This window comes from Periplaneta americana, chromosome 16, assembly GCF_040183065.1.
Source record: "Periplaneta americana isolate PAMFEO1 chromosome 16, P.americana_PAMFEO1_priV1, whole genome shotgun sequence".
In the NCBI taxonomy this organism is placed as follows: domain Eukaryota; kingdom Metazoa; phylum Arthropoda; class Insecta; order Blattodea; family Blattidae; genus Periplaneta; species Periplaneta americana.
In genome coordinates this window covers 160183693-160205830 of record NC_091132.1, presented here as the reverse complement: position 1 = coordinate 160205830, position 22138 = coordinate 160183693, and the positions used below count along the sequence as shown (strand labels likewise).

Here is a 22138-nt window from a genome sequence, read left to right as displayed (position 1 = left end):
ACACAAGATTTTCTTCTTTCGACTCTTTCTTTATAAAGAATCTGAACATAATAAGAGACTGCCTAACATTTGTCACACCACCTGTATTAGGCCTATAATTTTTTTTTTTTAAAGACAGCTTCCACTGCGCGTTTTCCTTCATATCTTACATTAATCCTTTATATACCGGTTGATAACCTAAATTTGGCAGTAGTGTTACTCATCTGAAGCCGATTTCTCCTCTCTGTTAACCACACATCCTGAAAAACACAACACTTCCCTAACTTATTTTTACGAGTTCCTGTCTGGTCATAAAAGGAAGGTAATGGCGATCTAGCTGGCTTAGACTTCGATACACGGTACATAATTAACTGGTAGTATCCAAGGAAGAGTCGCTGTTTTCTGATAAATAAGTTGGATGATATAATATGCCTATATGACGTTACGTACCGGTATGTCCGAAGATTACATTCCACGTTCGAAAAACTGTTTTAAAGAAAATGAGGCAATTTGACTTCCTCAATATATTTAATATACATACAATGACACAATAGATAGTGGATAAGCGTAATAATGCCATCATCTTGGATCCTTGTATAATATTAAGTTAATGGATCAGTGATTTAATGATTTAATTCTTTTAAATTGTTATATTTAACGACGCTCGTAACTGCCGATGTTATATCGGCGTCTCCGGTGTATCGGAAATTTCTCTCGCAAGAGTTATTTTACATGCCAGTAAATCTACTGACATGAGCGTGTCGCATTTAAGCACATGCCATCGACCTGGGCCGGGATCGCACCCGCAACCTCGGGCACAGAAGGCAAGGACTGTACCGACTGCGCCACCCAGGCCGACAATTAATTATCTATATGACATATTAAGTGTAATCAAGTTAATAGCAAAATAATGAATTAAGTTCTACTATATAATAATAAAGTCATATGCTTAATTCCTTTGGAAGTATTAGATGTTAATTGTACGTAAACATAATTTTTAAGGGTTTGTTCAAACGAATTCATAGCGTAATGGGTATTATAGTGGTTTACTAAATGAAAGGTTCTAGGATTTCCCGGCGTATTTAAAGGTAAGTGGGATATTCCAATCTAATATAAAGTAGTAACAAGAATAAAGTAAGTTGCGGGGAAAGAGACAAGTAGAGCACTATATGTGAGGAAGCAAATGCAGTGATATGGTGTAGGTTGGGAGAAAGGAAACCAGGAAACATTAATATTTTGAATTATTTCCATCGTAGCCCACATGACATGATATATCGCGTCATCGATCTAGTATTAGTATGGAGAAACAGTAACTGATTGTTTCATTTTACCTATTAAATACTATCAGCGCTTACTATTAATAGTATTAATAAGTAATAATAGAAGAAAAATAATAATGCTAAAAATTATTACAAAAAAGTATAAAACATGAAATTTATTACAGTCATTCAGAACCACGTACGTCTGTTTGAACACGGCCGTCTTGAAAATACTTTCTTAATGATTTAGTCTACCCCAACGAGTTAGAAAGAGAGTCTACCCTGACCCCCTGTCCTTCCTTGAGACCACGGCGTACAATCCAGACGGCAGTGCTTGTGTCGTAACGAGGAAGGAGATACTGCATGCAGCAATTTAATGGCTCTCTATGTTACAATTCGTAGGCATAAGCAAAGATGTCTTATTACTCGGAAGAATATGTGAACCAGGGAAAAGCTTTCACGTCTGAGGTGGAAGTTGAGGAAGATCCAATGCCAATTTCGTTCCCTGTGGTGAAACGTGAATCACAGGTGAGAGGAGTGCAAGGAATTTAAATGTTTATCTTGTGTTTTGACTTTTACAGACACTAAGTCGGTAAATTTAAATATACGATGGAAATGTATGATGTCATTGATGATATCACTTCTAACAAAATATTAGTATTTAATTAAAATTATTGTCTTAACTTATCTCTCTTTCTTCTCTATCTACTTAGTTCCCTTTACTCCTATCTTTCTCTTTTATGTTCTTCATTTCTACATATTTTACATGTTTACAATTACACTCTAATTATATATGTATACATATATACACACACACTCATTTATACATTATACAGTATTACATTTCTACAATTTATTTACTAAACACTGCTGACATTCAGATTCGACCCAAGAACCTTTACATCTCATTATTTGTCCGACACCTTAGCGAAGGAGACAAGTTATAAATCAACGGTCATTTATCTGTAGAATTATAATTACAATTTTATGACAATAGTCTATAAACAAAATAATAGGTGTCAGAATACGTAGTCCTGATAAGGTTGACAGGTTATAAATTTGTACATTCGTAGCAGACATTATTTCGAGTACCAGTATGAAAACGAGTGGTAGTAGAATTGTGCAATATGACGAAAATATACGACAGAATTTAACGTGGATAGATATTATATCATTACTAAAAAGTGTAGAAAAAATTGTTCAGTTTTATAGGGAATATAACTTACTGACGTCCATCAGAAGAACCAAAGAATCGTGTGCATTGTGAAGAACAATTGACATTTAAAACTCACAAACGATCGTCAAAAGTGTTTTTTTGCTTTTGAACTACACTGCAGTAACTGTAAGAAAAATACTGCTATCACAAAAAATACTTGGTTTGGAGAGTGTACAGTTTCAATTTTGCAGAACATCGTTCTTTTATATTATTGGCTTTATGGAATAACTTTAGAAATAGCTAGTAGTGAAACTAACTTTAGCATAGTTACCGTATGTGATTATTTCAGTTTTTGTAGACAATTTTGTTACGTAACAACGACCAATAATTCGACTCCTTACCGATTTGAACACGCCTTTTCAAATTTTACCGACTTTCTTAAAAGAAGTATCCAGGATACAGCAAACAGAAATTAAGTACAAAAGCTTATACTATTCGAGGAATAGAGTCGAAGCGAATGGTGAATAAAACAAAATGGTGAGTACTAAATATTATGTACACTCAACTTAATCGTATTAATCTATAATATATAATCAAATCGTGAATTAAAAGAAAATAAACATGACGGTATATTATATTATAACTCCATTGTAACATCGTCAATGACAACGTAACTTTCCATTGTATCTTTATAATTATTTATTATTTATGTCATGTTGCAACTAAGTCTAATGTTAAACTATTACATGGTTGTTTTGTGATATGGTAAATGTGTTAATGTAGGGATTATATATATATATATATATATATATAATACCGTACAATAAGAATTGAAATGTCTCGTGACTGTGATAAAAGTATTGAAAATTGGTTTATAACGATTGGCAGTGATAAAAGTTTGCAATATTCGTTCAGTGACCGCTGGATATTCTACCTTGACCAATAAAATGTTCACTTTATTTCATTATACGTATATGGTACAACTAAATTCTACATTCTCTATAAAACTCTTCATTAAGGCCCGCCAACACACTTGAAGAGTTTTCGCTAGCGAGAAATGTGTTGCGACAAAGAGGCGAAGAGCGTTCCTCCACAAACTTGGCGAGTTCTCGCTATCACAGATCACACCTCGCAATGATCTTCTATGCACTATCTTCATGCAGGAAGCATTTTTCTGATTATAGTAATCACTCGTCGGGGGAAATATTATAGGTTATGTATTTACGTATATTGCTGTACTTAAATGTATAACCTGTAAGTATATTGTCGTACTTCACGAATTACGTACGAACGCTATGTTGAATCTGAGTATTCAAATGATGAGGAAATGGAGTTATAAGAACATATTTTGTTAATGAAAAGAAAAAGTTTGCATAAAATTAAAGCCAGAAATATCTGGAAATCATATTGTATCTCACGAAGATAAAGGCAAGTTTCGGTCACTGATTTCCATTTGGTTGATGATATTGTACGTTTAGGGGTTCTCAGGTTGAATAGACGTCAGTTTTTTTTCCATTCATGATATGATAGAGAATTCTTTGCTATATTCTGATTAAAATTACGTTAACTGTTAAGACATATAGAAACATTATTTCAAATGTTATAATTAATACTATTAAGTCTCATCAAAATAAAATATAGCCCTATTTCTTTTCAGATAATCTGATATTTGTCCCCAGATTTCTTCTTTAGGTTTCGTGTTTTTATAGTTTTCATCCCGTGTATCATATAAATAGGCCTACAGGTGACATCATACAAGTTCGGTAAGTTTCTGACTGCAATTATCAGCTATCTTTCCTCATTTTCAAATAAAACAGTACAATTCATTGCCACCTGTGATACCTTTTTCTGCATTCAATCGTCATAAAGAGTATAAATGTCAAACTTCTTTGATAAATGTGTCAAGAAAATTCGCTGAGCTACCGATTCCAGCGAGAAACTAGCGCGAGGTTTTTTCTCCCGAACGAGAATCTCTTCCAGTTTGTGGGCGTCCATTTGAATCTTCCAATTTTGTCGCGACACATTTCTCGCTAGCGAAAACTATTCAAGTGTGTTACGAGCCTAGGCTTGTATGCTCTGAAGAACATACGAAAATGATGGCAGAGTTTGGTTGCGTATGACTGAAAATGTGTATACTGATTCCTCTGGTAAGAGGGGGATTACTGTATGTCATATATGGGCACAATTTTCTGTTACGTGAGACACTCGATTTGAAATAGTTCGTTTACTAGGAGAACAGACTGCAAAATAGGATGAGGAATATAAACTGCTGTGACCTGCGTCACATTATAGTAATCGCTAAGGTAGTCAGTGGCGTATTATTAGGAAAGCGCCTGGTTAACGCGAGACTCTCGAAAACATTTATTTTACTTAGGCAAATTAATTCGGCAGCTGTAATCATAAACCTCTTTACTGTTTCTTCGTCACTGAATTGATTTAAATCACAGGCGAGTGCCCAAGTAATTGCGTAACTAGCCAATAATATTCCGTCACGTTGTCTACATTTATTCTCTTGAATATTCTGGCGTTTCTGAAGATTACTTAATAGATGTGAACATTCTCAACCTAAAAATAATTTCAGAAAATCATATTTCGTTTTCTACGCGCATTTGAAATTTATAAATTTCTTTGGGAAATAGTACGTACAAACAATATTCAATTCCTCGTACCTCTTAATCCAGTGTGTTTAAGGAATAATGTATTAGATTTATTAGTGCGCATTAGGCAGACGTGGGAAGTTGCAGGTAAAATTAATTTCTACACGATGCGTACAGTACGCGTAAAATGTGTAATTTGCTATAAATGTAAAATGAAGGAATAAAATCACATCTTGCTCTAACAAATTATATATATAAAGTGTTAAATAATTCATTTTGAATCTTGCGTACACTACTTTTAACACTTGAATATAATTAATTGATTACCTAGCGGACTTACATAATTAACACGAGTAAGTCCGCTAGGTAATCAATTAGTTAAATAATTGTTAACTTGAGTTCCCAGGCTATCACGTGCGTTACTTTCTGTAATTCATACGTGTACGTCATATCAAGTGTTATAATATCTTCTATCATTTGAAACGATTCCCCGATACCTCACAGTGTTTCCGCGTTTTGCTTAGCTAATCGCCACACTGATTCAATTACCGGAGTTTACTCGTATTAGTCATCAAAGTTCTCGACGAATTATTTAATTGATTATTTTACAACACTTTTTCAACTGCTATGGTTATATAGTGTCTGTATGAGATGGTGATAATGTCGGCGAAATGGATCCAGGGTCCAATGCAACGCCGAAAGTTACCCAGCATTTGCTCTTAATGGGTTGAGGGAAAATATCGGGAAACCTCAACTAGGTAACTTGTTCCAACTGCTGACAGAAGAAGTCGTATTTATAGAGCCAATATTAAAACAGAAAAAACAGAATCTATTGTCCTTTTGAGAACTCTCTGTGCACACTTTCCCAGAGGCGACACCTTTGACATTTACTACACACTTCTAGATTGTTCGTGATCATATAGTACTCTGATAGTCTAGTCATGCACGGTGTTAGGAAAAAAAAGCGTATAATATGTTGTGAAGATGTAGAATAATTCATACAAACAAGATAAAAAGTATAATAAATATGCGTCCAAAATTTAATATCTTTGAAGAAACGAGGACTCTTAAATTGGTAGGTAAGCCTGAGCCTATTGTAACAACAGCATATATTTTCATGTGATCTCTTTACTCTTTTCTCTTTGGATATGTCCCATCTGTTTACACTTTAGTGTACTGTATTACAATAGGATACAAGCAAAATGCTGACATTAGAAGATACTGTGTTGTTAAAGTACCAATTTCACAGTCCTTGTTTCTTGAAATAAATTAATGTTAGATGTTGTTACAGTACGAATTTCACAGTCCTTGTTTCTTCAAAAATATTTAATTTAGTACCCATGTATATTACACTTTTTGCTTGTCTTTACGAATGGACCTACTACCACATTTCAAAATATTATATTCTTTTTCTAAACATCTCGTATGTATATTACATTTCACCACTCAAATTATTTTCCTCTCTGTCATTATAAATTAATTTATTTAAAACAAATGCTTTCCAGTTATATTGTGATGACATTTTATTAAATTAAATTAATTTGTTACGCCGCGTAAAAATTAGTTTTCTGACGCTACGTAAAATACGTTTAACATATGCATAAAATATGTACATATAATTTACACGGTCAATCCAGAAGCTACGATTTTCGAGCTTAACAGACATTGTACCGTATGTTCTATCCTTCTAAACAGCAAAAGAACTTTTCCCATTCCACATGAAAATCGTTTTCAGCTCGTACACACTGCTTTGATAAACCATGATTCCACCACTGTTAACTGAACATATAACATTGCGATAAGCATTGCCAAAGCCGTTGAGGCACCAATTTTCAAATGAGGCGCCTGTGCCCATGTATGCTTATATGTTAAGTTAAAAAGAAGGACTTCAATGAAATTCCATTACCGTGAATTATAATCCCGTTACCATTACATTGTATATGGCTTACATAACGAAGAAATATTCTTAAAAAATAAACATCTCTGTCAATGTAAAAATTCAAAATACCCACTTAACATCAGTAATGGACCCTAAAATAGGAACGAAGTATGCTTAGGTGAAACAAATATCTCTTATATATCATAAAGGTATAATATGATTAAATGCCTCAGTTGGATGAGTTTTCTGTACATTGAAAAACTTAAAAACCGCTCATAGGAACAGGCTGAAAACAGAAAAAATGGTAGCATTGATGAATGCAAAGGACAGGATAGAAGACAAGTAAAGGTGTTTTTTCTTCGAACTGGCGACAGAATATATGATAAGCATTGCACCGTTATGGCTTCGTTCAACACCAGGAAACTCAGATTCGTCAAGCAAAAAAAGTTTCACTTTTAACATAATGTATAATTTGTGTTGATTTGTCTTTATGTATACTTCGCTGTCAACGAGTAGGAAAAACTCGTTGTTCGCTGTATTTATTTTTTGAACCCAGGGTATTTTGGTGCTATATGGGGTCATTTGACGATCTCGTGTAGGTAATTTCATTAGTAAGCATTGTCAACACTGATACTACAGTTGAGGTCCGCGAAAGTGCCGATCGCATGTTTTGTGTGCTGTGTTTGAGACCTAGAAGAGAAGAAATTATTGCAATTGCGTTGAGATAAAAATGGATTGCCACAATTATGATAACGTATCAGAAAGAAAATCTGAAGATTCTCCAGTGCTGATCACTTTTCTCATAGTAAGGTGTGAAACTGAGGTAAGTGCTGCCTTTCCGCATGGAATAGCTATAAGTAATTTTTTCAGTATCCTGATTATAATAGTAATATTGTTTCCTCTACTATGTCGTAGATTTCAACCGCAATTTGATTAATTTACTTTGAAATAAATTAACTGTTTATATGGTCCTTCATTTTGTTTATATAAGACACTGTTCAAGTAATAGGTGTATATTGTTAAATTCTTGTCATTTTGGAAAAAAATATCGAATGGATATTTCACTTCCCTTACTGCGTATACATCTTCAACTGTTTTACAACTGTTTCCTTCTTCACACCAACATAACTTAGAAAGCTTCATATTAGCGTGCACTTCAATTTTTTTTATATTGTGTTAATATCACGATACAGTTCTTTCGTATTTCTGTTACGAATCTAATAGTTAGGTTAGGATACCTAATGCATTTGGTATGCCTTGCATATACGAAGCTCTGACAGGTTAGGTTATTTTAATGCTTTTGTTGTGTTCTGCATTTATGAATCGGTGACAGGTTATGTTAGGTTAATTTAGGCTCTTGGTAGGGTTTGCATATACTCAAAATTGACTAAGAATATGCCTTTTGTTGCTGTTCTCCTTCCTAAGATAACGCAGTTGTAAAGATTTAGGAAAAAATCAGTATACTCTATGACCGTAGTCTACAAGGTAATACCATCATTATTAGGTAGATTAAGTTAGCTTCTTAGAAGGTGACAAGTGATTGAGTGCAGTCTTTTAAGGTGGTGTGGTGGTGACATTTTGTTAGTGACGTTGTCAATACTGATGACTGAGAAGTTATCCTAGTGGGGAATGTACAAACGAAGTTACATTTCGAAAAATGTGTATTTTTTCATTATACTTTTTTTCTCTGTGCTTAATTTTGAGTCCTTATTCCATTAATACAAGTTATACGGTCTTCACATTACAGCGCATTGTGTCTTTGGTACCTACCTTTCCTAACGCAACATATTCAGTTCCATTACGACACACCTCTGATTGGAAACGTAATTCACTGGACATTCTAATAATTTTTTCCTCCAAAATATATCGCTGTAAAATTCTTCCATTTTCAACTCCAGCTTCACTTTAAATCCCTTACAAATTCAGCAGTTTTCGCTTCCAAAATCACCAAAGGCACCCCTGCGCTAGATTCTCCGTAATTTCTTTTTGTGAATTCGTTTGCATACCATGCTGACGCAAGAAGAACGTAGAACTCTCGATCATCCTGGAAGCCAGAAAATATGCAAAACAATTTATACTCAATAAATTAATAAAAATGTATTGATATACTTGGTATATTTAGTCGATGTAGGAATGATCTGCAATGTACAAAAAGGAATTTAATGTACCGAAGATGTGATACGAACAATTAGTAACACTCACTAATTTTTAAAAAATCTATCGGGTTTTTTAGTTGTTCTTCTCAAATGATAACCATCGAATGTGATTCACAAGTGTGCATGGAGTGAATTCTGAATACTGTAATTAAGTACTATATCCAAACTGAAGTAGACAATTATAGTTAAATGGCACGCGTTATATTATTTCTTACAATCGCAATTTCGGTGTCGGTAAATTGGTGCGGATATGGGATATCATGAAATTGTGTGTAATTATTGTTTTCATGATATTAATTTTGTTTACTTATTGCTATGTCATCTTTATGTCGACTATGTGACGTCAAAATAATGCGATATTCAAATGTAAAATAATCCCAAAGTGCCGTATCCAATAAATTGTCTCGTTTTATTGCAGGAACGAAATCTTCTGTATCAGAATGCGACTCGTATTAAGGGGGAACATGTTGACCAAAGCCATGATCTCACATCTGAAGTGAAATCTGAGGAAGATCCGGAGGCAATTTCGTTCCCTGTGATGAAACGTGAACCAGAGGTTAGTGGAGAACAATGAATGCACTGTGTGTTCTTCCTGTGTTTATCTTATATTTTGATTGGCATATACACTGCGTCTTTGGTCTATGATAGAGACAAAAAAATCTCGTCACTATTTGCTATTACGGGTAATGTCATATTGTAGACAAGTCTTATGTTAAACTCTGTTTAGCTTTTTTTTTTTTTGATACGAAATTGCCTGCTACACTCGCTCTTAATGGTTGCCAAACTACACATTCCTACAGTGAGTTTGGTATAGTATGTTGTGCTTACGCAAACAACATGTTTCTGTTTTCTCTGTGCCTTTATCTAAAATTCTGAATACTTTTCCGGTTTAAAATAAGAAATTTTGTTTCATTTGTAGGTCTATGTACAGCTCTTATCGCCATTGCTTTATAAAGAACTAGGCTTTCTTTTAAAATTTTCATAAATCACACTACCTAATATTGCGACCAAAATAGAATGTCCAGATTATTTCAGAATAGGTAAATGGTCCTATTACATTCTACAACAGAACAAATCTATTAAAGTTAAATCACAGGCATTACATTTTTTCTTACAGTCCTAATTTGGGTGTTGATAAATTGTAAATTGGTGCGGTTGTGGAATATCGTGAAATTTGGCTATTTATTCTTTTCATAACATTGACTTTGTTTTCATAATTGTTATGTCGTCGTTACGTCGGCCATGTTGTTACGTCTTTGCAGCTATGTGACATTATCCTTAGTTAAACATTACCAAAATAAAGCGATATTCGAATTTATTATATGACCGAGGCCGGTGGAGTCTTGCAATCCTGAACGCCACTTGCACTGTTGCTGTGTTGGTAATACGTCATTGCGATAGTTCACATTTCGCCCGCGGCTGCACTCGCCTCGGTCGAGTAATAAAAGAAACCCAAAGTGTCCAATTAAATTGTCTCGTTTTACTGCAGGAACAGAATCTTTTGACTTGTGTAAAGGAGGAATATGCTGAGCACAGCCGTGGTCTCAAATTTAAAGTGAAATCTGAGAAAGATTCGGAGCCAATTTCTTTCCCTGTGGTGAAACGTGAATCAGAGGTAAGTGGTGCACAAGGAATGCACTGTGTTTTCTTCTTCCATTGTTTATATTGTATTTTGATTGTTACGGACACTACCTCATTACAACAGTCCTTGCAGTGAATTTTACTCTGTGATAGAGACAAAAGACACTTATCACATTTACTATTACAAGTTATGTCATGTTGCAAGGAACTAATTTTGGAGAGTTATCTTGTTTTATGCTTAAATGTGAAAACGAAGTTGCTTATTACGTTATTCTTAATTGTTTCGCCGTTACACACTCCTACAGTTTGTTTAAAAAATGTTCTTAAGCACACGACTTCTTTTTGTCTTCTCTGTGTCTTTTTGTAATATTCTTAACACTTTTTACCGTTTCCAAGTAATTGATTATGTTCTAGATGTATGTACATACATTATCACCTGTCGTCATTTGTTTGTCACCCATTGTCTCTATGTATTTAGGTACCTATTTTCAATATATTCTTTATAGAACATTGTCTCACCCATTGTGAAAAGATATTTTGTTACTTTATGATAAATTATGTAGCTGAATATGAGTCGATTCCAGAATAGGTTCTAAATTTAAAAAAAATGATGCTATTGCACCAGCTCAGAATAAGTGAAACATGTAAAAGAAGGGCAGGGATGATAGAGTCAATTAGGTAGGAATGCTTGTGAAAGTTTATTTTTGTGCAAGTGTTCAATGAAACAATATCAGGCAGTGGTGGTTTTCCCGCAGTTTCTCTTCATGCACAAGGAATTTTTGGCAATCGAGAACATTCGACCAAAAGATACTATGTGCTAACAACAGAACAGTCCCGATTCTTATTGTATTCTTTTTTTTTTTTTACAAAACTGTTCAAATTTTTGGGTTAATACAACACAATCTTGAAAATATGCTACAAAATATGCACAATAGTATCATAAACAAATGGTAATACCCAACAGGAATAATATATAAATCAATAAAATATTGTTACTTTGTCTTTGGCGAAGGTACAAAAAAATATTTTAAAATGCTTAAAGTGTCTCCTTTCACTCCGCAGCATGGGTTCTGTCAATTGTGAATAATATCGAAATTGTTTGTGTCATTATTTTAATTCTGAACTCGTTGTTAGACATTAATGCCGAACAGACCCAATTATTTCACTCTCAAAGATAGCATAATGTTGTAATACAGAATGTGCATTCATCTATTATGACCTCTCGTGCAAATTCGTGATGTACTCAGTGAATTTAGCTCCCCCTAACTGTAATATACACATCTGCTTCGAAAGATGAAGTTGAACATTTTTCTACTATCAATGGAAATGATGAATCGAGTAAACTTCACATCGTCCTTGGGCAAAAGCATTGCTTATAGATTGAGCACATTTTGCAAATGCTTGGTAATTAAACGTTAATGTTGGTGATAGGAAGTACATGCTAGGAAAATGAAACCACTTGATAGAATGCATTCTAGTTCTGAAAAATATTAGAAAAACATCCTTTTCCAGAATAGTGGCTGCGCAGTATTGGTGATAACAGGGTTGCATTTATTGCAAAATATGTCACCAATGAAAAAGCAAAAGCATCAGATCTAGAAAAGAAAATAATTTGAAAAACAAAGTAATGTAACCAACGATTACAATTTTCACATCAATTAGCATAGGGTACGTATGCAAACATCTGTTTCTGAAGTGTATTGTATAAATATGAGTAATTTGTTGAACATGCCGTTCAGAGTAAAAGGCCAAGCACTAGAGTAGCGCCTCCCAGCAACAGACGTGAAAACATACTTTAAAACAAGTGAAGTGTAGTTGTGCTGTTTATTTAATACATTTGATACAGTTAATACAGATAAGTAAATAAATAGAACGAAATCAAATAGAATAAATTAATAACACACGTAAGAAAACAACTGAGTATATAACAATGTTTAATAAATTTAAATAACGAATGAGCAGTAAGATCTCGTATTTTGTCTTTCCCTTCTTATAAAATTCATAATACCAGAACATCCGCTGTTTAAGAATTTCCTGAGAGAGACCTTCGTCCTTTCTTATGACACACACAAACGGTTGAAAGACTGGGTAAGACAGTCTGCGATGTTTGAGCTACTGTATATGGTGAGAAAGGCAGATGCTTTTATTGGGTCCACTCTGGATACAAGAAAGCAACTCCGGCCCTGTGAGAAGAAGATAGATTATTTTTGATGGAGAGCAAAATGAAAACGTTGTTGCCTCCTGTAACATATTTGTTCGTCTTGTTTTGCATTCCTGCTATCACTTGGAACTTAAATATATAATCCTTTTCTTTTATCATAAAATCATGACAAATCATAACTATATGCATCAAGCGAAGATCTGCAGACATGCTTATGTTATGAAAAAAATAAGATAATGAAAAAGAACTGCTCTGCGGCTGGTTTAAAGGTGCTTCTAGGAGGTCATATTTTTTGTGCCAAATTGTGGCACCATTATGCACCTTTTGCGAACCCTTAAATTTGTTATTTCGAAAAAAAAAAAAATTCGCAGTGTTAAATATTCCATACTATTTAGTGAAAGAAGATTGTCCTTACTGTGACCATCCAGATAATTTAGCACGTAGGCTCTGATTCAGAATACTGTTAGGAAGAAAGTGGTGGAAGAGAGTAAAGATGTGAAAATTTTAGCTGAGAAATGCACTAGCTTAAGTAAAAAGACAAGTTCGATGACGTAAATATGAACAATCTTAAATGGAGAAGCCATTATTATTTTTATGGAATTATGTGAGCTAGAAAATAAAAAAACTACGACAATAAAGAAAGATTTTTTGAAGTGCTTAGTTTCTTACGGTTTAGATGAAGGACTTCTTCAAAAGTCATTAATGTGCTATGTTAGTGATGGCCCATATGTAAATCTTGGAGGCAAATCTGAAGTGGGTACTTTGTTAAAGGAACAATTTCCAAACATTGTTTTATGGAACTGCCTTAACTATAGGCTTGAGCTTGCAATTAGTGGCACAGTCTGTGACAAAAATTCCATCTATCTCTTCGAGGCTTACATGGATAAATTTCATTACACGTTATTAGTAGCCAATCACCAAAAACATAAGGGGACTTGAAAGTGTAGCCACTGAACTAGGAATGCAGTTTAATGAAATCGGCAAATATTTTATATTCGTTTGGTTTGCAGTAGCTCTAGAACAACTTTGTCTGTGTGGAACTCTTACAGACCTACTACAAAGCATTTTGAAAAAATAGTAGAGGGAGAAAAGGGTCAAGAAAAGACAAGGTTCATGCAGCTGTTGAAATAGCTAACATCATAGGAATTTCTTCTCGATCGAACTATTTTTTTGGTGATGATATAGAAGAACTTTCCAATATGTCAAATCAACTACAGGAAAAACGTGTAGTCTACCAAAGACTGATAGGATGATTAAAGGAATAATTGCCATTATAATAAAAAAAAAATGACAATACAGAAGAATTTGCAAGACAAATTCAGGAAAACATAAATTCAGGCCACTTCCAGAATCTTCCAATTACACGAATTTGACAATGAATAATATTCAAGTTCACAATGTTCCTCACTCATACATGTTGAAAGGACATTCCCAAAGGCTTGTTTTCAAAGTATGTGGTAGCTCAACGGTATAATGTTTGAGCACTTACCGGTACGAAATAAAAGGCTGCTAATATGCCAACTCAGAATAAGTGAAACCAATAAAGGGAGGGTAGGGGTGTTACAGTCAGGTAGGTAGAAATGTTTGGGAAAGTTTCTTTTTCTGCAGCAGGCAGTTCAGTGAAACAAAAGCAGACGATGGTCGATTTTCACAGCTTTCCTTCATACACAAGTAATTTCTAGCCACCCAGTACAGGCAAGAAAAAAATCTTATGTACTGAACAATCCAAAGTCTTTCTGTATTTGTTTTACAAAAGTATACAAATTTTGGATGTAATTCATCACAATCTTAAATATATGCTACAATATATATTCAGTAGTACTTTATATGCAGTAATGGGCGAAATATGCAAAAAAAGTGCATCTTTAGCCTTTCGTGTCGTCCCAGACATTCATAATATGTCTAAAAAATGGTTTTGCAATCAAGCTGTTGCATGCGAACATATAGAGAGCAGCTTGTAATGTTAGAAGTCGTCTTCTAACAGCCTGTAATAAATTCCTCTTTTAAGATGTCTCTTTGGAATGCAGGAAAGGAATTTCTTGAATCTACATGTGACTGGCAGAAAGAAGGAAAACGTGAACCAGAGCCCAGATCTCACATCTGAGATAAAATTAGAGAAAGATCCTGAGCCAATTTCATTCCCTGTGGTGAAACGTGAACCAGAGGTGAGTGCAGCACAAGGAATGCACTGTGTATTCTTCTTCCAGTGTTTATCTTGTATTTTCATTGTAATGGACACTACGTCTTGGGCCGTCGCTGGGTCTGGTAGGACTTTTGATTGCTGAAATAAATGATAAGTATCTTAATTATACCAAATAACCCTGCCCTGAAACGTTATGATGAGGTTGGTAATCTGCATGTCGAGGTAATTGAGTAACAACACACATTCCCTATGTTTAAGACAAACATTTAGAATAGACAACAAAATAACTTCTTCACACAGAATATATCTTCGTAACAGGCTCATGTTAATCGAACCCAACTAGTTACCTTACATTGATAGTTACTCCTCCTTGCTGACATCCATCTTGTCGACGCATCTCACGCATAACCAATACTCAGCACACACATAAGTGTTACACTCAAATTGGTCACCCCTTAAACTTCACACAACAATGGATGCCTCCATTTCGAATTCCATACTAGTCAAATACGTTCTGCTGTAATGACTAAGTAAAACGTAAACCAAAACTAAGTAACTGAACTTCTTGTAGTTTTTGGTAGACTTTTAGTTACATCACAGCTTGAGATTCAATAACATCGAATAAAATACCGACCGGTATTTGGCCAGAATTGACTGCACGATAGCCACAGAAAATCGAATGCAGTTCAAGGTTAGTAGCCCATCAAAACCCGCTGAGTCTAAACTTTCCAACTACGAGAGAGTAAATGTTACCACCCACTACGAATAATGACGGTAATCACGTACTAAAGATTTGCACATCAGTAGCAACATACACTATAAACTTCCAATGGAACGTATTCACCAAATCCTCAACTCTCCTCATGAAGATACGACGCCCACTGACGCCCCAACAATGTTCACTTTACTGGGCCTGCCTGCACACACCCGACCTCAATGAGTCCATGTCGCAGACACGCTAGAACCGAAATACAACAAGCTTCTCAGGCGAAATTCAAACTAGAGCTACAGTCAGAACCAATCGGCAAATGATATTATAAAATACTAACTGCTCCCTAGTCAGATATTAACTGGACCCCTGGTCTCAACCAATCAGCGTAAAATACTAACCGCTCCCCAGCCAGATATTAACTGGCCCCCCGGTTTCAACTCATCACAGATTAAAGCAACAAAAACAGAGAATATGGAAAAACGGAAAAGTGAGAGGAAGTAAGCCATCTATGAAAAGTAACGAGAACTAGATCAGAAAGGATAAAACTACAAGCCATCTATGAAGAGTTAGAATAACCAAACCAAACAGAGAAAAGCATAAGAATAGAAGAACAGGAAAGAAATGGAAAGGAAAAGAATGACGTGCCGAAATAAAAACGGCACAGTCTTAACAACAGTACTTGCAATGCCTTTCACTCTATGATAGAGACTAAAAAACACTCATCACTATTTGCTATTACAAGTTATATCATGTTGCAGAGAGCTAATGTTGAACCGTTATCTCGGTTTATGTTTGAAATATGAAAATGAAATTGCTTGATACGCTTACCATACTCTTAATGGTTCCCAAGCTACACATTCTCACAGTGCGTTTGAAAAATGTTGATCTTGAGGACACGACTTCTTTTTGTCTTCTGTGTGTCTTTGTCTGAAATTCCCAACACAATATTTATCATTTTCAAATAACTGATTTTGTTTTAGATGTAGGTACAAAGATTATCGCCTGTCTTCGTTTCTTTTTCACCCATTGTTTTTTAGTATTTACTTATTGACAACATATGCTTTGTAGAATATTATTGTATCTTACCCGTATAGGAAAGATATTTTGTAACTTTATGATTAATTATGTAGCTAGTTTTGAGTGTATTCCAGAGTACGTTCTAAATTTTGTAAAATATTCGGATATATATGTAGAGAAAAGTAAAATTACAAACTTTGAATTCATTTTTGAGTTACAATAGGTCAAATATATTCAAAAGAGAAAACATTCAAATGTTCAGTCTTTTGACTTATTTTAATGTAAAATACTGAAATTTTTATAATACTGAAATAGTTATAATACAGCTTAAATTTCATATCTAATGTAATCCTCGAATGCTTTTACAGGTACAATTGAGTTTGAATATTAGCCACTTACACCAACTCACATTCAGTTAATATTTATCAATCCATAGTATTTAATTTACATTCATTTTTTTCCACAAATATTTTTTACTTTACCTTTATTCTATCCCAGTTAAAAAAGTCATATTTTCCAGTTAATTTACATTACGTATATTTTTTATGTATATTTATTCTTTATTTCATTTATCATATATCTTCACCCATAAGATCTGTTTCATACCACATATTTTATTTTATTTTATTTTACACATGTTAACCTAGTACACATGTAAAAATATGCATATTTAATAAGTTTTTATTCATAACGGTGTCATTCGTATAAAACAGTTGATTTTATTCCTGGTCACATTTTCACCAATGAATAGTAATAACACGTATTATTTTTCATACACTGTTTTATTTCAACATGCATATATACACCACATGTAATAATGTCTTTTATAATAATCCGTGGCGCTACAACCCGTGAAGGGCCTAGACTGACCAGCTGGCTGCTGGCCTCACGCCCACATGCCGAAGCAGAGGTGGACGATCATCCAACCACAATGGAGATATCGTGTGGTTAGCACGATGATCCACCCAGCCGTTATAACTGGTATTCACAACCGGATTTAGCTACCTATCATAGGTCCCCAAGTGCATCACGATGCTGGGTGGGCACCGGTCCCATACACTGGCCGAAATTTCATGAGAAAATTTCTTCCTTCCTGAGGACTCGAACCAGCGTGCATTCTATAACGCGAGTCCTAGGCAGGATGCTTTAGACCACGACGCCACAGCACGGGACAATGTTGCCTTTTATACTGTTTTGAAACTTATATCATTTTCCATTAATGTAATCTTGGACATGTCTTTATATTTGTGAATATTTAATATGTATTGCTTATTTATTATCTGGATATCGAATTTTATGTCTGACGATGCCCACAATTGGGCGAAAACGTTAACACTAATAATGTAATTGTAAAATAACTATTTCAGTATTTTACATTAAAATAAGTCAAAAGACTGAACATTTGCATGTTTCCTCATTTGAATGAAATTAGAAACTTCAATTGTCAATTTTCAAATTACTAAAACTAAACATAATATATTTTAATTTTCTACTACTTCTTATGAGTAGATTCCAACTTACTTAAAATTCTCGGGAGGATCATCAAATTCACGAAGTAGTTGAACGAATTTTCTAACAAATTTTTTCTGTACGATATAATGATCATTTTTGTCATGTCAAAGGAATCTTTGTGTACTTTAGTATAATTGTATAGTATATGATTTTGCCTGGCAGAAATTATGGAGCTAAACTGGAATAAATTAGTCAGTATTAACATTGTTATGTACATATGCGAAACATTTAATTATCAGTAGAATATGTTTGTCAACTGCTGGTATTATGAGCACAAAATTACTTTGAAGAGCAAACTGAACCAGACCATTTACAGAATGGCAGTGAAATAACCTTGCAGATTGAAAGGGACAATACGGTACACATAAATGAATAGAAAATCTATATTACGTTTTGTGAATAAATGCACGGTTAATAAAAAAATTAAGTTTGAAGTTTCATCAGTACAGCATCATCGTCGCTAACACACTCTACTCATGATATAGATGTAAGAGGTCAATGAACTCGATGTGTTTGGGTACGTGAACTGCTTTCTGCCTCGACATTGCTACAAGTTTGATTCGTGCAGTGGCTTGAAATTAGAGGTTTTTAAAATTAAATTTACACAAAAACCGTCCACGCTATTCAAATAGGCCAGAGGGATAAATTATTCTTTATTAGATATCCTATCAAAAATCACCATCTTGCTCACAACAGTTACCGAGTAAGAGGTTGTTAAACATTAGGGAAATAATATTTTTTTTAATGAAAAAACTGTGAACTTTCCACCAATGTGATATAATAGTTTGTTGTTTCATACAACATGAGCTATTCACTCTGCAAGGCTATTTCACTTGCACCCTGTATACCTGCTAATGCAAAAATTTGTGCCTTGAAAATGACATAGTATAAGACATGCAGATTTTACCAATTTCGTCCAAAAGTGTGGAGTTACAATTAGCATGTCTGACCTTGAATTTAGCTAACCAGTGTCCAAATACTGGTTGGGGCAAATAACCAGGTTGAAGTTTTTTCTGGGTTTATTTCTTAAGCCTTTGTGAGCAAATGCTGTGTAGCTTCCGCCGCTGAACACTGAAATCATTCTGCTGGCATTATCACCTTCAATTTTCCCATTGCAGTTGATAAAGTGTCGTAAAATAAATCACTTACAAAGTCCACCAAATTAGTGACTTGTAATTGAGTTATTCGTTCATAGATAATTTCTGCTAATATAGTAGTTAAATAGCTATTCTCTAACAGACATTTTCCACCAGTTTGCCGTGCCACACTCTAAAGATCTGCTGGTGTGCGGCAGAATAGCGAAAGCGGTTCAAGTCAGTCTACAGTAAACACAGTGTGGGCAGATAGAAGTACATAGTGTCCCGACTCACATTAACGCATGGGATCGCCGCATCACGGCACTTGCGTACTTTTGGGCTGTTAAAATACTTGATTATGACATTCTTGCTTCTTACAGTAATGTGCGCTATTGTTGTAAGTTTTTATCTGCCAATAATGGAAGAAGGGAAAAAATATTTGTATAGCATAATAATGGTGGTGGTGGTTGTGTCGGTCGTGGTGGCAATGATGGTAGTAACTTACCGAGACAACTTGTGTGAAATTTTCGAAACTTCGTTGACTTTAGTGATTTCTAAGCTTGCAGTTCTCTGCGAATTTTTTTCCACTCGGAAGAAGAATCTACTCTCCATGTAATATTGAAATGGTTTTGAAATTGCATCTTTTTTATGTTCCAAACTGCAACCCGCTTCAGAGGGCCGAATCACAACATTTTCAAAACTTTGTAAGCACTAAAAAAAAGTCACTCCACATTTCACTTTCAGAATGCTGCTTTTGTTTCATGTTGATTTCAGTCTCAAGAAACACTTCATAAACAATTTGGGATGGCCTAGTTAGAAAGAAAATGCCACTATTGGAGCCAAAATCTCTTATTTCACTAAGGTTGGAATCACTTGTGTGCACTTGACATTGTTCACGAAAAAGTTGTGATCATAGTTTGCAATGAATAAATTGGTAGAATATTTTAGCACGTATCTAGCCAAATTGTTAATAAACATCTCTCTCTAGTATTAAGCTCAACAGTAGATATTTCTAATTCTGGTACATGAACTCTTCCAATCTTGGTAATGTGATTTCTATTCCCGAATTATAATCCTATCTTTCAGTGATCATTCCACATATCTGATAAGTCCTTATTACGTTGCTCTTCTTTTCTAGCAACTAGTCTCATGTGATTTACACCAGAAGTGAGTGGTGTATCAACTCTAAACTCACATTTCCATCGAGATAACAAAGTTTGCTTAATAGGGACGTAAATACACTACAGTAAATGTAAATAAAGAAAATTTGCTACAGATGGTTGGTCGTCACAGGTGAAAGACCGCATAATCCCTAAATGACGTTCTAAAGGATCTTGGCTAAGTTTAGTCGTCAAAATATATTTGTGCCCTTTGTTCCCTAGCCATTCACATAACTGCAGAGGACTGATCGCTGATTAATGTCACACGCATGAGCGAGCTAAGTTGAACTGTCGCGAGAGAAATGCCACAAAGCTGCACTTTTGAGTTGTACTGTCACAATAGACGGTTGTTTTCGGAAGGAATTTCTTAAGTAGTTTGCAGTAATAATAATAATAATAATAATACATTTTTTTTCTAATTATATACTATCTATGAGTAAAAAGAAGACATCTGAAGCATGAAGAACCATACATGTTACGTAATTATTTAAGCATCAGGAACTGGCCACCTAATTCCATTATCTCCTGGCCTAGTTGACTCATAAGTGGTGCCTTGTTGGTATCACTTGTGAGGTTCAGACCTGTCTTCGAACAGTTGACCAAACAATAACAATATTTCATTTCTAATAAAGGTTTTTGGTATCGCTCTTTTTTTAAGTTTATACTATATTTAATAAAATAAAATTCAATTAAATAATAATAATAAATTTACAATAAAAACTTATTGGTTGTTAAAGTAAGTGTTCTTACGTTACGCTAATATTAATATATTAATTACAATAATAGTTAAATAATATATTTCGTAATGTTTTCAATAATTAAATATAACCTAAACACCTTAGAAATTCACAAGCAATTATTTTAAATTAGAACTATTCAAATCTTAAATCTGATCTGAAATTCTTTTCTCAAGTTCTTCAGTATTTCATTATATTTGTTACACTGGTCTTGATTCAAATCAGGTGACAATTTTAGATTAATAAAGTGGTAACAGTTAGCCACTGAAACTTGCGTCTCCCACAATTTCGCTTTCCCTATGAAAGCTTTTATTTCTTCATACATTTGCGGTAATAAGAACATTCTTTCCTCGGAGATGGACACAATGGCTGACTGTTACATCGTAGCGGTTGCAGATGTCTATTCAAACGTCGCGGTCAATGACGTCATCCGGAGATACACGAACTTCTCCTGCATCTTGTTCCACTCTTACATTGAAAAAGAGAAAGAGGAGGAAGTGCTCTGAGAAGGCCCTATTGATACGTCTGCTCTAGACGATGCGAAACTATAGCTGGTAGTTTTTAGAAGCTGTAGAAAATTACATAGAATATTGTGTGAGTCATCATTCTTGTAGAAAGCTTTTGATGGTATGCGTGAATTTAATGCGTTTGAAAATTTATTAAAATTTTTATGAATTTTTTAGTTTGTTCAGAGCCCTGAAAACCCACAGACTCGGTTTGTCGAAAAAATTTTATTCCATCAGCAACACTTCTATCCATGAGTTGAAATGCAAGCATTGGTTTTAAGTGCAAAGGGAGCCAGATAAAAAAAATTAATTCATATAAAATTGAAAATATTTTACAACGTTATATTGATACATATACAATTATCTCATTTATTTGTATTTTATAGGCCAAATTCACTCCTACAACCCTTAAAATTACCCTCCTGCTTGGGAATAACAACTTTAGATTATATGAGTGAATTGCAGGACTTTAAATTACGCTTTTAGTAAGCCACATGCTGAAAAAAG

The 22138-nt window shown here is 34.3% G+C and overlaps 1 protein-coding gene across 2 annotated transcripts in view; it reads left to right on the top strand.

The window, feature by feature from the left end:
* The first annotated feature begins 1575 nt into the window (after positions 1–1575).
* LOC138691612 (uncharacterized) overlaps positions 1576–22138 on the top strand; it is a 34113-nt gene continuing 13550 nt past the window's right edge. Inside the window, exons 1-4 of one of the 2 annotated variants that reach the window (XM_069813753.1) lie at positions 1576–1766; positions 9445–9582; positions 10516–10641; positions 14796–14933. In XM_069813753.1, coding sequence (XP_069669854.1) covers positions 1653–1766; positions 9445–9582; positions 10516–10641; positions 14796–14933 — 516 coding nt within the window. In that variant the 5' untranslated portion in view covers positions 1576–1652. The remainder of the gene's footprint in view (positions 1767–9444; positions 9583–10515; positions 10642–14795; positions 14934–22138) is intronic. The other variant, XM_069813754.1, reaches the window with a different exon arrangement.